Consider the following 17,731-nt stretch of genomic DNA (forward strand, 5'->3'; position numbering starts at 1 on the left):
GTCTAGGATTTGGACATCTATTTATGTATATTCAAGCAGATATTATATTTTCTTCGTACCAATATTGTAAACCTAAATCTTAGTGGCTTATAACTTGTACTATCAATCTTTGAGATAGTAGTATGGATTTTTTCCATTTTATTTAGTATTGATTAATGATAATATTTTTCATTCGAGTTATGTTTTTTATTGTTTGCCTTACCTAGCATGTTGGGGGTTAGGTATCATCATAATTAAGTGAAAATTTAGATCATGATACTTTTATTGTCATACAAATATTATTATACCACAAGTTTTTAGCTTTTAAAATCATAAGTTTTTATACCAAGTCAAACTTTGTCACATCAATCGAAAGGAGTGAAATTTTTAGGAAGACCAAAAGTGTTCATTTTAACAAACTTAAGGGACCAGAACTACTCAAAAGCATATTAAGACACCATTTTAAATCTACACCAAATGTAAGGATCATTTTTGTCATTTTCTCCGTCACTAAACCTCAAAAGCACACACTCGGGAAAACTCCTAAATTCTCAGCGCTGTCTTTAAACTTTAGTCCCTCTTCTCTCTGCCCCTTTCTTCCGTCGAAACTTTCCAGAGAGTTCGAATCCACCAAACCATGGCGACCGTTATGCAGAAAATCAAAGACATCGAAGATGAGGTATAAAAAAAAGACTCGATTTATTGTTTTATTTCGTTTAAATTCGAAAAAATATATTACTCAGATGATTAAATGAAATTAATCATTTCAATTTTAGCTATTACTGTATCAATTTTCTGCTAACTATTTTAAAAAATCAACATTTTTAGTTATAGAGCTTTATGATATTTAAAAAAGGCTGATTTTTTTGTGCATTATTTAATTTTCAGAGTAGAGTATCTAAGCTTTTTTATAGCTGTATGAATAACTTAATTCTTTTTGCATAAAAAAATAAATGAAATTTAACCGAGAAATGGAAAAGACAGAATGAGAAAAATTAAACGGGAAAGGATAATGCTTATATTTCCTAAACAAAAGGACAAGTATATACTGGATTTCTATAATGGAATTTCAGAAATAAATGGCAATGGAATGGGAAAGATATCATTTTGGGTTCCAAGGAGAACTATGAGGTCTTAGGTTCAAATCTCAATAGAATTAGGTGATTTCTCCATTTGAGGTAGTCAGAGTTACCCGGTATCGGCTGGTAGCAGGGGCGTACGTAGGATTTTATACAAGTGGTGTCGATAATTTAAAAATTGAACCAGTAAACAAATTACTACAATGAGACAAAGCGGTGGAGTAGAGAAAAGGGGTTCAACTGAATCCCTTTGTTAGAATATTATATTGCATAATTAGGATATAAACAAATATTTTTTTGTTATATGTAAACAATTGAATTCCCTTGACATTAGGAAAAATTCTAGTAAAGTAGGAAAGGGGCTCAAAAGTTGCTATAGATCCTATGTTTAAATCTCAATTGTGATATTCTTTATTCCAAGATTCCAAATCATAAATTATTAACACTAGTCCCAAGAAAATATACTTAAATTACTTTAGGGGAAAAAAGAATCTAATGGAGAATCGTACGTGATGAGCCGCCCAAGGTTGGAGCTGGTAAAGGAGAGTGCAGAATTGGAATAGGAAGTCAGAACTAAGTAAGAAGTTATAGAATATATAAGCCAACGATATATGTTTTTCTATAATAATATTAAGAGCCCTTTAAAGTTTAAACAAAGAGTTCCTTTAGATTCTGTTTCATATTCTTTCTCCGAATCGTACTACAGCCTTTGCTCAGATTGGGCCTGGTGTCATTCTGAGGTTTTTATATGTAAAAATAAAATAAAGAATAAGCGCCTATGCCGGGAATGGAACCTGTGACCTCCTTCGCTGGAAGTAGTGCCGCACGACCACCAGACTGGAACCACTTTGTTTGTAAAGTAGTGTCATCTCAATGGCTATTGATGTTTCTGTTTTTCAATCACCTATAATTTTGTAGAAAATTTTAGCAAAGCGGTGTCGGATGACACCGCTTGTAGCAACGTAGATCCGCCCCTGGCGGGTAGGAGGTAGCAGGTACCGGGTGAAATAGTCGAGGTGCACGCAAACTGGTCTAGACACTACCGTTATGAAAAGTCTCATTCTGAGTCCCTAATTTGATAAGTATTACTTACTAAATAGCAAGGTTTGGATAAACTTATATGGCTTAGTGCAAGTTTTTGCTTCGTTTGTCCATGCCTCAAGATACTTTTTGAAATTGGTAGGTTATTATGTTGCATACAACATAGTGAATGACATCAAATGATGGACAATCAAGTTTCGGTGTCCCGGTGAAACCCAATAATTTTGAAACCCGAGAAATAAGTATTGGACCTTTAAGTCCACTCGAAATGGAGCTATCCTAACATACCCGTAGATTTAAATCCATTTATCTTCACTCTTATATTCTAACTAAATCGAAAACAAAATAAATCCACCATTAACTTTGGTTAATTGTTATATATTATGGAAGGTAGGCAGATCCTGGACGCCGCTTTGGTGGCAAACGAACTAGTAGACTCCAGAAGGAAAAATAGGGAACCCGGCTTACTGTGCAAGTTGGACCTTGAGAAGGCTTTCGACTGTGTTAATTGGGAGTTCTTGGATTTCATTATGATGCGGATGGGGTTTGGGGAAAGATGGAGGGGATGGATCAAGTTCTGCATTTCCTCAGTCAGATTCTCTGTCCTAGTTAATGGTAGCCCGTGTGGTTTCTTTGGCAGCTCCAGGGGCCTCAGGCAAGGTGACCCCCTATCCTCATGTTATTCATCCTAGTGATGGATGCTCTGAGTAAAATGATGGATCGTGCGGCGGACGGAGGCTTCTTGAGAGGATTCTTAGCTCCGATCGGGGTGCCCAGTGCCCGAAGAGTCTCTCATTTGCTTTTTGCGGATGACACCCTGGTTTTCTGTGATGCCGATATGGATCAGTTGACCTGCCTGAAGCAGATCCTGCAGTGGTTTCAGATAGTATCATGACTCAAAATCAGCCTCGGCAAGTGCGAGATTTTCCCGGTGGGTGAAATTGCCAACATTGATGCTTTGTCTCATGTCCTCAGATGTAAGTTGGGCTCTCTTCCCACCACTTACCTAGGTTTACCATTGGGCGCTTCGCATAAGGATACTACGGTTTGGAATCCAGTGATTGAAAGGGTTGAAAAAAGACTAGCAGGCTGGCAGAAACGATACTTGTCAAAAGGTGGTAAGGAAGTGCTTATCAATAGCACTTTGTCGAGTATCCTACCTATTACTTGTCCCTGTTGCAAGCTCCAGTGAGCATCACAGATAAACCGGAGCGCCTTCAAAGGAATTTTCTTTGGGATGCGGCGGATGAAACTAGAAAGTTTCATCTAGTGAATTGTGAGACAGTCACTTCCCCAAAGAAGTGGAGTGGACTTGGAGTAAAAGATCTTAGGGTATTCAACAGAGCTTTGCTGGGGAAGTGGCTGTGGAGATTCGGGGTAGAAGAGCATGCTCTATGGAGGGAGGTCATAGTAGAAAAGTACGATTCAACGGGAGGGGGTTGGAGGACCAAGGCAATCACAACACCGTTCAGGTGTGGCATGTGGAGGAACATCATGAAGAACTGGGAAGCCTTCAATGGCAACATCACTTACAGGGCGGGAGATGGAATGAGAATCAGCTTTTGGAATCACAGGTGGTGTGGAGAGGATACTCTAAGGGTCTCTTTCCCCAACGTCTTCAGAGTTTCAAACCAGAAGGAACTAATGGTCCAACAAATTCGCAAGGAGCATGAAGGGGTGGTGGTATGGGACCTCTCTTTTAGAAGGAACATGCAAGATTGGGAGATTGCAGAGCTCCAAGATTTGTTGGCACTGCTATACATGCAAGAAAGGCCCCATCCATCGTGTGATTCTTGGAGATGGGGGTTGCGTGGCGATGATTTGTTCACTGTAAAGTCCTTTTATCAGAGTATGTTGGTGAGAGAGGAGGCTACTTTTCCATACTCCTCGATCTGGATCCCTAAGGCGCCAACGAAGGTGTGCTTCTTTGCCTGGCTAGCGGTGAGGGGAATGATCTTGACTGCTGAAAATTTGCGAAAGAGAGGAATTACACTTGTTAGCTGGTGCTACATGTGTAAAAGCTCAGGGGAAGAAGTTGATCACCTTCTGTTGCATTGCCCTGCTTCCTCGGGTTTGTGGAGGGCAATCTTATATCTTTTTGGTGTTCAATGGGTGATGCCAAGCACTGTAAAGGATATGTTACATAGCTGGGCCGGTTTTCGCAGAAGAAGCAAGCAAAAGGCGTGTGAAGTTCGCCCCATTAGCTCTTATGTAGATAGTTTGGGGGATAGAGAAATAGGAGAGTTTTTGAGGGGATTGAGTCTTCTATTTCACAACTTAAGAATAGTCTTTTATCTTTGATCGCTTTTTGGTGCACCCATATAGCACCTACTTGTGTAGAAGATTGGGCGTCTTTTGTAGAGAATCATGTTCTGATGTAAATTCTCTTACTTTTTGGTATACTTCTTGTATACGGGAGTTTTTTTTTATTCCTTTTGATTAATATAACTTACCTTATCAAAAAAAAAATATTATCAAAAAATAAGACTTTGAACGTGCTGTGTAGACCTGGAACTTTCAATGTTCATGCATCTAAAGTCAAAGAGGAAAAATCCATATTAATAGATCTATTCGATTCTTCTTATGTGTATTTGAATCATACCGATTAGAGTAGCAGAGTAAACTAAGTTGATTGCATCTTTTCATTAAATTCTAGATATTTCTTTGTTCAGTTTGTATTCGCTCAATTATGTCTTTGGCCATATGACACCTTTATTTCTTTACGCCGAATAGATATTACTGTTGACTAGAAAGTGAGAAATTGTCTCTTTGCTTGCAGATGGCTAAGACCCAAAAGAACAAAGCTACTGCTCATCATCTCGGTTTGTTAAAGGTAGCACAGTCACAAATATTTGATTGGTTAATTTCTGAGGTTACACGAAATTTATTGTCGGGTCATTGATATGCAGTTGGGTTGCTTATGTTTTATGTTCATTATTGTAGACAAAGGGAAGTATGATTTTTCACATTCTTGGATTTGTTGACATGTCATGAGCTTACATCACTCTAAAGTTATATTTGGATTTTGTTTTTCCCCCCCTTCCATAATCAGGTTTTTAATCAAGACTCTTAACCATACACGAGACATAACCAACAACTGGAAAATATTTTCTTACCCAAAATTAATTTATTCTTTTGCTTATCATGCTTTCTATTAAAATGTCATATTATAGGTTGATGCTAGTAAATATGTGTCTAGTGTTTTTCTGTTGTCCAAATGTAATGATCGGGTTGAAATATTATGTGCCTAAAAATTGCAACCCCCCCCCCCCCCCACCCAAAAAAAAAAAAATTGCCCTAGGTTTGTCAAGATACCGTGCATATATAATCTTCCAATGCTTTTAGTTGTTTTCTCTAGTTTAGATGCTGGTTGATCTGAGAATATCTGTTTTACAAACAGTCTTGAGTTCTTTAAAACATTTAAGGTGATATTTAGGTAATGCGTAAAATTAACGCTAGTTTAGATCTTATCTTCTTGAATTACATAATTCATGTCATTTACTATGAAAGAACGTTCTAATATTCTTTTCCTCTTTATTAGCAACTTTTCCATTTACTCTTTCTGTGATAGAAAGTCATCGAACTATGTTTTAATCCTGTATACTTCTTCTTGTTCACTTCATTTCTAGCGGCGGCATTTTCTGTTTACAGCTGCTCGAATTAGCATGTATAATTGTCCTATGTATAACTGTTGGTGTGGTTTGACATCATTATAACACATCTCTAACTCCAAAACTTGATGTTTCTTTTCTTTTCCAGAACTCCAACTTGTGTATTATCAGATTTCTGATATTAGTTTTTTGTTAGTCATAGATGCAGTAACGTGGGATGAAACGAGTATTCTCGCACTCATTCATCTCTGAAATAGCAACATGCTAAAAAATAAATAGGTAAATTTACCATCAATACAAAGAGATTTTACTAAATTCACTTGCTATGGTTATTTTATAGTACAATGAGCTTTTCATACTACAAACTGGTAGTCTTGTGATGCAATACATGGTTAGGCAAAACCGGCAAGCCTTCGAGGGAGCTTCAAGAGCTTCTCAGATTAGCATAGGACATCTTGTTGTATATAACTGTTGATGTGGTTTGACAGCATTATAACACATCTCTAACTCCAAAACTCGATATTTTTTCTTTTCCGAAAATCTAATTGGTATAATATCAGAATTTCTGCATTAGGTTTTGGTTAGAGATATGTGCAGTACACATGGGAAAAACAAGTATATATTTTCGCACACTCATTAAATGTTAACATGCATAAAAACTATAATTACTTGCTATGGTTATTTTATTGTATGATTTGTTTTTCATACTACGGCCTAATACTTTTGTAATGCAATGCATGGCTAGGCAAAACTGGCAAAACTTCGAAGGGAGCTTCTTACACCTACATCAAAAGGTGGTGGTGGAGCTGGAGAAGGTTTTGATGTTACAAAAAGCGGTGATGCAAGAGTGGGTTTAGTGGGCTTTCCTTCAGTTGGAAAGTCGACACTCTTGAACAAATTGACTGGAACTTTTTCTGAGGTGTGTAACCATCCAATGATATCTAAGTTCGTTATCTAGTACTTTGATTCTATTAGTTCATGAATTCTCTTTTGACTAACAGAAGTGTAGATAAGAAAACTGCAAAACAGTCTCTTGTTTCTAGTTTCTTTTTGGTTCACCCAGGAGGTCCATACATGTATAGATGATTGGGTTTCTTTGTACAGAACCATATTGCAGTGTAGGTTCTTTACTTTTTTTAGTATACGGCTTGTATACAAGTTTTCCCCATCATCAATATAATTATTTACTTTATAAAGAAATAGTGTACGATAAGAGGTAAAATTTTGTCGTTATTGTAATTATGAAAAAGGGTCTTGTATTAGCTTCTTAGAAGTTTGAATTTTTGAAGTGTCAAATAGCGTATGGAATCCTTTTCAGTTGAAAGATCAGCTTTTTCTTGGAATAATTATGTTCCAGCTCGAACCATGAGGTCGGAGATACAACTTACCAAGGGGAAAATGTAGAAAAGCCATGGTTGGCCTCGTGGGGTGTGTGTGTGTTTTTTTTTTTGGGGGGGGGGGGGAGTTGATTTGTGTTAAACATGTAAAAACACTTAGTTTTTCTGAACTCAGCCCCCTCTTAGAGGAAATGAGTATGATACTCTGGCTCATATGCTCTTTAAGATGATAAGAATTGGCAGATACAATTTCAAATTTTTGTGGTTTGAAAGTTCACATGGTTTTGGAAGGAAAAAGATTTACTATGAGTAACGAACTTTATATTGATGAGAAAGCAGTACAATGATGCAAAATGAAGTTTATCCTTCAAATAAGGAGTTGTTGTATTCTTCACAAATGATTTTTGGAACTCCAGAATGAATAATAAGAGGAAAAAAGGAACATATATATAATTCTTCTAGGAAATTTAGTCTTTTCTATGAAGTGTGGGAAATGTAGTCTTTGAGCAAGGAGCATAACTGAAAAATTTAATAATGAGTTTATTAGGGAAAAGTGAGAAATCTTCTAGAATAGGAGAAACATGAGGGCAACAAATTAAACACTTTAGCTCTATAGATGCATGAAGATGCTTTCTTGAATTCTTCTTTTCTTAGCTTTTGCGGCTGATAACATTCAACAGAAAAGAATCGGCTTGAAGTCTTTGTGGGTAGGTTACACTGTTAAAAGTAGGTGGTGCTGATACTCTGAGTCATGAAAGACATATAAATTTCCTACCTGCAAATATAAACTAATTGCTAGATGTGGATCTTCTTCACTACAGTAGCTGAGTAGCATTGCCATGCGCTGTACTGTAGTAGCATCAGCATGAACTAGAGTCTGAAAAGATGGACCTATGCACGAAACATAGAACTTGTTTCAATATAAGTTGGACGAATTTACACATGGAAGTTACTCTTATAATGTCAAATTGTGATTCTATAGCTTGCTTAGTGATTTGGTAGTTAATGTGTCTATTCTTGAGTTTATCACAGAATAGGGAAGGTGAAGTGGCAATATAGTTTTGTAACAGTCTCCTAATCAGGGTACCTAGCTTGATCAATTTGAATGCTTAACTTAGTCAATTTGAATACATGTAACAGTCTCCTAATCAGGGCCTAACTTGATTAATTTGAATGCTTAACTTAGTCAATTTGAATACATGCGCCGTGTTAGCTAGAAATCTCTTTAAAATATAGTAGCACAAGTTGCTCAGGTTTGTTTTCTGGAAACTTATCCTTTGTTCTTACATAACGTTTTCCCTTATCTATTATTTTGTGTTTCTCTTTCCTTTCTCTCTCTTTTATGGATGGAAGGGGGCAAGAGTTTTTACTTTTTACTACGTTCTCTATTTTGGAAGTTAGATCTAATTTCTTATCACAAGGTTTAACTTGTGATCATTAATCAGAGACAAATTAACATTTCAAGGGGAGAAAAGGCTTCATCATTTGATTTTGATTCTCGTAAGTCAAGAAATAAGCAAATCAGTTATTTCTCGAGTTGATTGTTTTTCTGCTCTAACTTTTTGGGGACCACCAAATGAACTTTAAAAGTAGTGGCAAGAAAATATATAGGTAGTTATTGATCATTAGTCGGATCTGTATCTTTAAAGCAAAATCAACTCTTTTCTAAGTAGTGAAGCCTTTGATTACGAGTCATTTGTGCTACTACAATCGGCTGTCCAAGCAAATATAACCTGTTCTGTTGGCTTGACGCTTCTAGGAAAAACACGATGGAACTTTACGTTGCAAGGTGGTTTCATTATGCCTTTTCTTAACAAGCCCTCTTCTGTGGTTGACAGGTTGCTTCATATGAATTTACCACCTTAACGTGCATTCCTGGTGTCATCATGTATCGAGGAGCTAAAATCCAGGTATCATAAACCTTCATGATTTTTTTAGAACCTGGCACTTAAGAACGCATCAGCTATAGTTTGCTACTTGTGCAAATAAAACTGTCAACTTGAAGGAGTACTGCTTTTTTGATGAGAATAGGAATTGATCTATTTGGATACTGATACTACTTTTGCTCACTTGTGTCCAGAAATATTTGGAAGTAGATTTTTGTAATCATAAATAAGGAGAATTTGAAAACAGTTTGTACTAGTTACTCTGCAATGAGATTTTCTCATGGAGGATTTTCTTCCTTGCAATGTGCTTCTAGGTTTTATTAGCCACTGGTTGCTTCTGTAAATGTCTTAGTTTCAATTATATAATCCAGATAATCAGAGGAGGAGTGAACTCTGAACTATGGAAGGCAGTTATCTAACTTGTTGATTAACTGATTAACTTAGGAGTGAACACTAAATCGTGGGTCTCTTGAAGTGTACTTTTTCTCAGTTTTAAGGGAGAGTATGTTCAAATTATGATTATGTTGACACTAGGTATAAGATGTGGTTTCACTTATCCAAAAGTATAAGAATAAAGAGTTGTGATTTCATATGTATATTGTTTTCTCTTATATATTAGAATCACTTGCTAAATGTTGTGATTGTGTTTCCTTTTATAAGCTAGAAGCAATTATTGCTATTCTCTCTAGGGTGAGTATCAGTATAATTTTTCCTAGAAGAACCTGCACTGCTTGCAATTCTATTCGTGGCTTGCCTTATTACAAGAGCATTCTTCCCCATTAATATGAAGCACTGATGAAGCCGAAAATTCCCTTTTCTGGAAGAGCCTTTAATGTATTATTGGTCATTTGTTCACGGGCTAGTTATGGAGAGATTATGATAAATTTATTTTTTATACGGTGAATAATAAAATAGGGATTGATTACTTTAGTTATTCTTAGTTACTTTTAGGAGAGGTAGAGGAAGGCCGAAGAAGTATTGGGGAGATATGATTAGGCAGGACATGGTACATCTTCAGCTTACCGAGGACATGACCCTTGACAGAAGGTTGTGGAGGTCGAGAATTAGGATAGAAGATTATTAGGGTAGAGGATTCGTAGGGTATAGAGCTACTTCCTTTCCATACCAGTAGTTTTAGGATTATTCTCATTTTGTTTTATTCTTAGATTTCTGTTACTATCCGATGTTGCTTCTGCATTGGTTTTGTTGCTATCTGCTTCTTTTCATGACTTTTTTTCACTACTATATTGTTTTTCCTTACTGCTGTGATTATGCGTGCCTTGAGCTGAGGGCCTATGAGAAACAACCTCTCTACCCGCTTCAGGTAGGGGTAAGGTTGCGTACACACTGCCCTCCCTAAACCCAATTTGTGGGAATACTCCGTGTATGGCTAATACATGTATTCTTATTCCACATTCTATTCTACATAAAATAACATACAGATTTTTGCATAAATTATGCATGTATCTTTTTAATAATCGTGGTATCTGAGCAGGTTGTGCATACCCCATACTTGTGCATGTATAAACAATGCAGAGTAACCAACCACTTTATAGAGTTACGTGGCATTTATTTTTTTCTTGTACAACCAACCATACATGATATTAACTTAGCAGAATTTTATGTTGAGATTATTTCTATTAGTGAGGTAAACCAAACACCCCCTTAATGTATAGCATTGTTGGAGCCAAGTGAGTTAACCTGGCCTTAATGTGGAAGCTCTTTCCTCGAGAAGGAAAATGGTCAAAGATAAGTAGATGTGGAATGAATGAGACAAAAAGGCTTTCAGTGTAAAAAACCAGTTTTTATTGAAAATTTTGGGTACGCTGCCTTGCCCAGACCCTGCATGAACGCGAGATGTTTAGTGCATGGAGCTGCCCTTTATTTTTGGATGTCAAGTGCTGATTAAGTTGTGTGGTGTTATGTACCAACTTCTAATAAATTTGATTTCTTTTTATTAATGGTATCTATTCATAGCATTGGGCTCCTCAAGGCTGAATTGGTCCGTTTCCCCAAAATTAACCCAACATTAACTTCCATTCGTCATTTCCCTCCTTATCTTTTCTTTTAATTGTACATGTTAAGAGCGAGCTCCTGACCGGTGGCAAAGTTGTGTTATTCACCATGCAGGCAATAAAAATAAGCATTAGTCCGCACAAAAGATACCTGTAATTGGGAGAATGTAAATAAAACTAAAGTTGCAGGTGCCAGGTAGTGAAGTATTACTAAGTTTTCCTAATTCATGAAACTCTTTTATCAACTTTATTGCAAACAAGGGCACATGGTGAACAGTGTGAAAGACTACTTAGCTTTTACTCTTGATATCCTTATTTCTTCTTTTTCTTTAATGTGTGTGGTTCACATCATATAGGATTATCCATCTCACAAGCATCATAATGTTAATTCTACTTATAAAATAAAAATCATAATGTTTGATTCTATAATTTTGCTTAATATAAAACTCTCTTGCTCATCCCTTTTCCTGATTTTTTTGGTAGTTGTTGGATCTCCCAGGAATTATTGAGGGTGCCAAGGATGGAAAAGGTAGAGGAAGGCAGGTAAAGTGTTGCGTTTGCTTCTTAGCTATCTCATTATTTCTTTAGCACCATATATGTTTTCATAAGAAAACAGAGATTTAATTTTTAAGGACTCTGTATCCAAGACAACAAGTAGATACATTTAAAACCTAAGAAAATGGTACCTGAAATGAATTCTCTCCAATCATGATGAAGATCAGTCAAGAAGATACCAGAGAATATCTGTGTATTTTCTCCACATTGAATACACCCTCCATTCTCATTTGCTTAATACTCTTTTCTTTTTTTTTGGGTCGCAAAATGAGTAACCTTTGCTATATCTAATTATTTAGAAACTATTTAACTTTTACATTCCTAATTTACCATTGACATGAGTTGTTGTAGGCCCCAGTGCATATAAAAACAAACATCAAAGGGTAGTTTTGGTACTTCTTACATATTAAGCTTATGCATCAAATTATTTCTTTCTTAACTTCTTCTCCAATAAAAATTGCCAAATAATTTGGAGTAGATGGGATGAAATTATAAACAGTTGAATGAAGTATATGGAACCACTAAAGCACACCTCTCAAAGAAAATACACCCACTTCTTGATAAAGCCATAGTTACATCCAGATTTACATTGGTCATTTCCCCTTCCTAACTGTACCTTCAATGAATAGCTATACTAAGGAAGGACCTGAATATTTTGGCTATAATGAAGACATGATAACTATTGTAGAACTACACTAAGAAAGGGGATGATCTGGTGTTGCATGTCAACTAAATGCACCAAATCACGGCCAACAATAGTCACATTCCCTCAAATATCTGTCCCCCATTCCTCTTTACTTTTATAAATAGGTCTAAACGAATTGCCATGTGCTCATGATTATTGATGTATGACATGATACCTTGAGAGTCTTCAACCTTCATTTCTTGTTTTATTAAGATGTAGTTGGTGGGCTTAATATCACTTATCTTGTGACTGATGACAAATACAGGTTATCAGTACTGCAAGGACTTGCAATTGTATACTTATTGTTCTTGATGCAATAAAACCAATTACTCACAAACGTCTCATCGAGAAAGAGCTTGAGGGATTTGGCATCAGGTAATAGACTGTTGGAATGTTTGTGTTCCCCTTATGTAATCTGCTTTTCCTTTTCCCCCCTATTGATTCACGATTCTTGGTGCTCTTCCCTTTATTAGGTTGAACAAGGAACCACCTAATCTGACATTCAGGAAGAAAGAGAAGGGTGGGATCAATTTAACATCAACAGTGACCAACACTCATTTGGACCTCGATACCGTAAAGGCCATATGCAGTGAATACAGAATACATAATGCTGATGTTCATCTTAGGTATGATGCAACTGCTGATGACCTTATTGATGTCATTGAAGGCAGTAGAGTATACACACCTTGCATCTATGTTGTGAACAAAATTGATCAAATCACAATGGAAGAGCTAGAGATTCTGGATAAACTTCCCCATTATTGTCCGATCAGGTAGTTATCCATTTTTTAAAGTTTTGTGTTTGTTTCTTTTCATCTATCATTTACAGATTTCGGTAAATAAAAGCTTCATGGATAACAACATATAGGAACCCGTGACACAAATTGAATGAAATTGGTGAAAGCCTAATAGAAATGTTCACTTCTTAATACTTCGATAAAGTGTATAAGAAATATGCACTTCTTTAATATAGCTTGACTCTTGATGATGAACATACATCAGACTCCGCAATCTTGGTAAAATCTCGATTAGCACTGTGTATGCCACTTTATTCCTTCCATTCATCATTTGAGCGACACATTGTTCTTCTCGTTGTAGTTGACCCTATTCAAGTCAATTTTTTTCTTTTGATATTTCCAGTAAGGTCAGACTTAGATTTCGTTTGGTTGGCAAACATCATATCAACAACAAGTAGCCGATATTGAAAAATCATTATTGAAGTAATGTGTGTAGTTGAATAGTTGTTCTACTAAACATTGATTCAACTGCCACCGTCCAGTAAAGAGGCAAGTAGGTGTTGGCTGGCTAGATCTTTTTGGACGATTGGATTGGCTCCATCACATGGCGTAGGCTTGGCGTTTGAACTTCATGAGTTCAGGGTTAAGGACCTCTTACAAAAGTTATGGATGGATATGAATGTTCTATGCATTTCCTGCTTGTGGTTCACAACCATCTTTTTTTGGGTTATATTTACTTTTCAGTGAGGTTACTCTGACTTCCTGTCATCACATCTATCGAAATTCAGAAGGATTGGAGTATAATTTCATAATATTTCTAGATTCACAACATACATAGATCTTTGAACTTTAGTAAAATAATAACTGAGCATGCCTTTTGTTTTTTCTAGTAGAGTAGTACTTACTTTTTGTAGTAGAGAATGACTACACCCATATTGTATGTAACTAAGACTCTCATATAAGCTCTTATCATACATTTTGACATGTTACACTCAGTTCAAGCCTGATAAATTTCGTTAATTGCTGTACTTCTGTAGTGCATGTCTTTAGTCATCTATGCTTCTGTTTTTGTTCTCTGTTGTGTTTTTTCATTGCCTTATTCTCTGAGAAATGAAGTTGCTGGAATCATTTTAAGTTCTTGTCTTCTCTTCACTTAAGAATCTATCAATCTTATCGTAAAATGCTTTTTCTATGATTTCCTGCAGTGCTCATTTGGAATGGAATCTTGATGGCTTGCTCGAGAAGATTTGGGAATATCTCAGTCTAACCCGTATATACACCAAGCCGAAGGGAATGAATCCAGACTATGAGGACCCAGTAATTCTATCATCAAAGAGAAGGACAGTGGAGGACTTCTGCGACAGAATCCACAAGGATATGGTTAAACAATTCAAATAGTATGTTGTTCCTTTCAACAGTTCTTCTTTTACAGTTTTCTTACATTTGATGTTAGAAGTACCCTTCACATGTGTTGTCAAGAAGATGAGTTTAAGTATGGCAATTTTTTTCTAAAGTATGGTATTCTACTTTACAAAGTAAGGGAAAAGGGATTTCCAAGGGAGACATGAGGAGGGCATAGGAAGTGCGTGAAGGGACAATTGTGCATACTTCGATAAGGACCTTCTCTCCTATGGTCCAAATATGGCAAAGAAAGGGAGAACGGGGTGTGGCGGGGGGAGGGGGTGGGCCGGTGGGGGTTTGAGGTTAATTACTGAAACTCCAAAGGAGCGGGATACTGCAAACTCCAGACAGCTTCCCTAGCATTCTTCAAAAATTCAAATGCTTCTTGAGCTAGTTACTGGAAAAATCATAAATTGTTAGGATTATACAAACCTTCACCATACTAAAAATCACGCCCGCTGCTAGTCAAATGCTTATTGAGCTTGTGGGATCTGTGGCAGTAAAACACTTATTTCCATTTTCCCCTTCTTTTTTGTGTTTGGTTTTGTTAATGGTGAGAAACAGGAACTCTATCTGTCAAAAGACAGATGAAGCATAATTGTTATTCCTTCAAGTCTATTGTCAGATAACGAAATAATTTGATGAAGGTCAAATCAGATAGAATTACAGTCTTGAGTCTTAAAATAGCCTTTGCCGATGCCAACTTGCTTCGTATTGAAGCATAGTTGTTGTTGTGATTTAAATAGCTTTTCTGTGCTCTCCTGGTCCATTTGGTCGAAGCTTTTATCATCATTGCCCCTCATTGGTAATTCACCATTTGAACTTCGGCAATTATGATAACTTGCATGGTCATAATGCTGTCTTTGAGGACCTTTTTCCATTGACTCGCATCATTTGATTTCATATAGTTTGTCATACAATGTTTAACATTTAGGTTTGGTATGATGTGATATTTTCTGTCTTCTTAACAATCATGTGCCTTGGGTGCTGCAGTGCGCTGGTTTGGGGTTCAAGTGCAAAACACAAACCTCAGAGGGTGGGCAGGGTAATTACTCTGAACTGCTTGCATCACATTTTATCCGCTGATTTCTTTGTCGCTTGTCCCTTCCTAGATTTTATGCAATTAGGATGCTGTTCTTTACACTTGTTCTGTACCAGGAACATGAACTAGAAGATGAAGACGTCGTCCAAATCATCAAGAAGGTGTGATTGTAGAACTTGTACTTTGAATGCTGCAGTTGATGCAGATCTCTAGCACTAAAGGGTTTCATCGCATGTTGAGGTTTGTCCTAGATTGCATCCCTTGGTTTAGTTGTCCTTTTTCCAGTAGTTAGATCTAGTTTGAACAAAGTAAATCTTGTTGTGCCTGTTGTCACGGACAAGCTATATGGTGAATCTGCACATGTGCTGGCTAATCGTCCTCTGTATCATCTAAAGCCTGCCCCAGGGAGCAGTTAGTGGTAGTTGAAACTGCAAAAATTTAGTTTGTTTGTTCATACACTGTTGCCTCCAACTGGAGCTAAAATTTTCCATGAGAACTTTTAGTGTTTTTGATGATTTTATGTTGAATCTTTCTTCAAATCTCCATTACATAAACCAGGGCTTTCCATGCGTCGGAAAAAGAATCTAGGAGTAGGAGTTTCCAAATCTCTAGTTTGGCTCCCATCTAGTTTGATGCAACCTCTATTAAACTTTTGTCAGATTTCAGAATATTCTGGTAAGTAAATATTTACAAGATTACTTCAAACCTGCCCACTAATACTTCCATTTAATATAGGGAAATTACCAGTTATGTCAGCCTATAAGTAAGTTAGTACAAAAAATTAGCCAATTCATAAAATATTATTAATATTAGCCAATTAGCTATTTGTAGTAAAAAAAATATCAAGTTTTTGCTTTCTTTTGAGTGGGTGTTGGTGGAATAGATTGGATATATCTTAAAGAGTTTAAATCTCAGTTTTGGGATGATTTGGTAGAGTTTTGAGGTGGCTTGAATTGAAAATTCGAAGTAGAAGATGAACATGGAAAAAGATGATATGTGTATCACACTGTGTATCATTTTTGTATCATATGTATACCTGTGTGTGAGATACATGCGTGATACATGTGTTGCAGAAGATCTTTTTGAACTCGATTTTAACTACGAATTTTGATATCAAATCAGTCTAATTCACCTCCAATCTTCCTCAAATTTTATATATAGACTCATCTATATGTTTTCAATGAATTTCAACCTTACTCATTGAAGGTCTCTTTTTGCTTAGATTTTTGAAATTTTATATATATATATATATATATATATATATATATATATATATATATATATATATATATATATATATATATATATATTGTATTTCATTCACCTTTTTTGCTACCTCATTCATGAAATTTTCTTTCCGTCTTGCATCTAATGTTGTTGATCATGCTTAAAATATAAAAGGAGATCTTTGGAAGGGTATATTTGTTTGTGATTCTTGGAAAGAAAGAATCCTTATTCATTTGAGTTTTCAATTTTTGTATGTGCTTGGTTAGTTTTGGTAACTATATAATTAATGGCTAAAGGTTGGTAAGTTAGGACTTATTTGGACCTTTTCCGTAAGATTCCCTTCAATATATGACCTTCACTTTATGAAGGTTAACTTTGTTATTTTTAAGGGTCTAGCTTTAAAAACCAGTCACTCATCGATTATTGCATCATTTCTCAAAATTAGGTACGCATCGCGGATTTAAATCCCGTGTATTATTCTGTATTTAAGTGAAGAATGCTAGAGGGACGGGCGCATTTATTCACCGAATTTTGAACCATGTGTCACTGATCCGTGAGATTACTCAGTCATAAAAAGAACTACTTAATTGTTTCTCTAATTAAAGGAGTGATACTTGTGTATAATTGTGGTAGAGGCCTCATATTTAAGATCAAGTCGCCGTTTCGGAGTCGACAGGAGATCTGGGCACACACTACAACAGGATTTCAACAAGCAACCAAATGTATTGAGTTTTAATTTGCCAAAATTTGTTTTAATTTTTGACCCAAATTTAAATGACAACACTAGAACTCACCTAGGGAAGAAGGAAAAGCGTGGAAATGATCACATTCCACAGAGAAATTAATCTTTTGAGACGACAAAATTAGCCAAATTTGTTCTCATACACTACGCATGCATTATTCATGTTGACTTTGCTCTTCCCCTTAAATATTTGGTTCAGCTACCAAAAGAGAGAATTGTGCAAATCCAAAAACAAATGCGGTCTTTGTCACTGTGCAAATCCAAAAAAATCAACAAACACTAGAATTGTGATTTCCACTTAGCCAAATTTTCGATAACCATTGGTCAGGTCCAGTTCTCTCGTTTAGTGAGCATTGGAACTGGTAAAAAAATTATTCCTTATTCATAATGTGAA

At 36.1% G+C, this 17,731-nt stretch overlaps 1 protein-coding gene across 1 annotated transcript; it reads left to right on the forward strand.

The window, feature by feature from the left end:
* Positions 1-490: 490 nt before the first annotated feature.
* Positions 491-15,913, forward strand: LOC107767305 (developmentally-regulated G-protein 3). Its single transcript, XM_075228296.1, has 10 exons — positions 491-658; positions 4,879-4,932; positions 6,456-6,629; positions 8,886-8,957; positions 11,432-11,491; positions 12,454-12,563; positions 12,662-12,961; positions 14,131-14,322; positions 15,320-15,371; positions 15,485-15,913. Exons 1-10 carry the CDS (start codon positions 617-619, stop codon positions 15,533-15,535), a joined length of 1,107 nt encoding a protein of 368 aa, XP_075084397.1. The 5' UTR covers positions 491-616; the 3' UTR covers positions 15,536-15,913.
* The last annotated feature ends 1,818 nt before the right edge of the window (positions 15,914-17,731 follow it).

The sequence above is a fragment of the Nicotiana tabacum genome, chromosome 13, assembly GCF_000715075.1.
Source record: "Nicotiana tabacum cultivar K326 chromosome 13, ASM71507v2, whole genome shotgun sequence".
Classification (NCBI taxonomy): Eukaryota; Viridiplantae; Streptophyta; class Magnoliopsida; order Solanales; family Solanaceae; genus Nicotiana; species Nicotiana tabacum.

What these genes read in the sequence shown, in the direction of transcription:
- LOC107767305 (XM_075228296.1), top strand. Translation starts at nt 617, where the DNA reads ATGGCGACCGTTATGCAGAAAATCAAAGACATCGAAGATGAG. An exon ending in TGACTGGAACTTTTTCTGAG is followed by an intron (nt 6,630 to 8,885) that starts GTGTGTAACCAT and finishes TGTGGTTGACAG; the next exon opens with GTTGCTTCATATGAATTTAC. An exon ending in CTTGAGGGATTTGGCATCAG is followed by an intron (nt 12,564 to 12,661) that starts GTAATAGACTGT and finishes TCCCTTTATTAG; the next exon opens with GTTGAACAAGGAACCACCTA.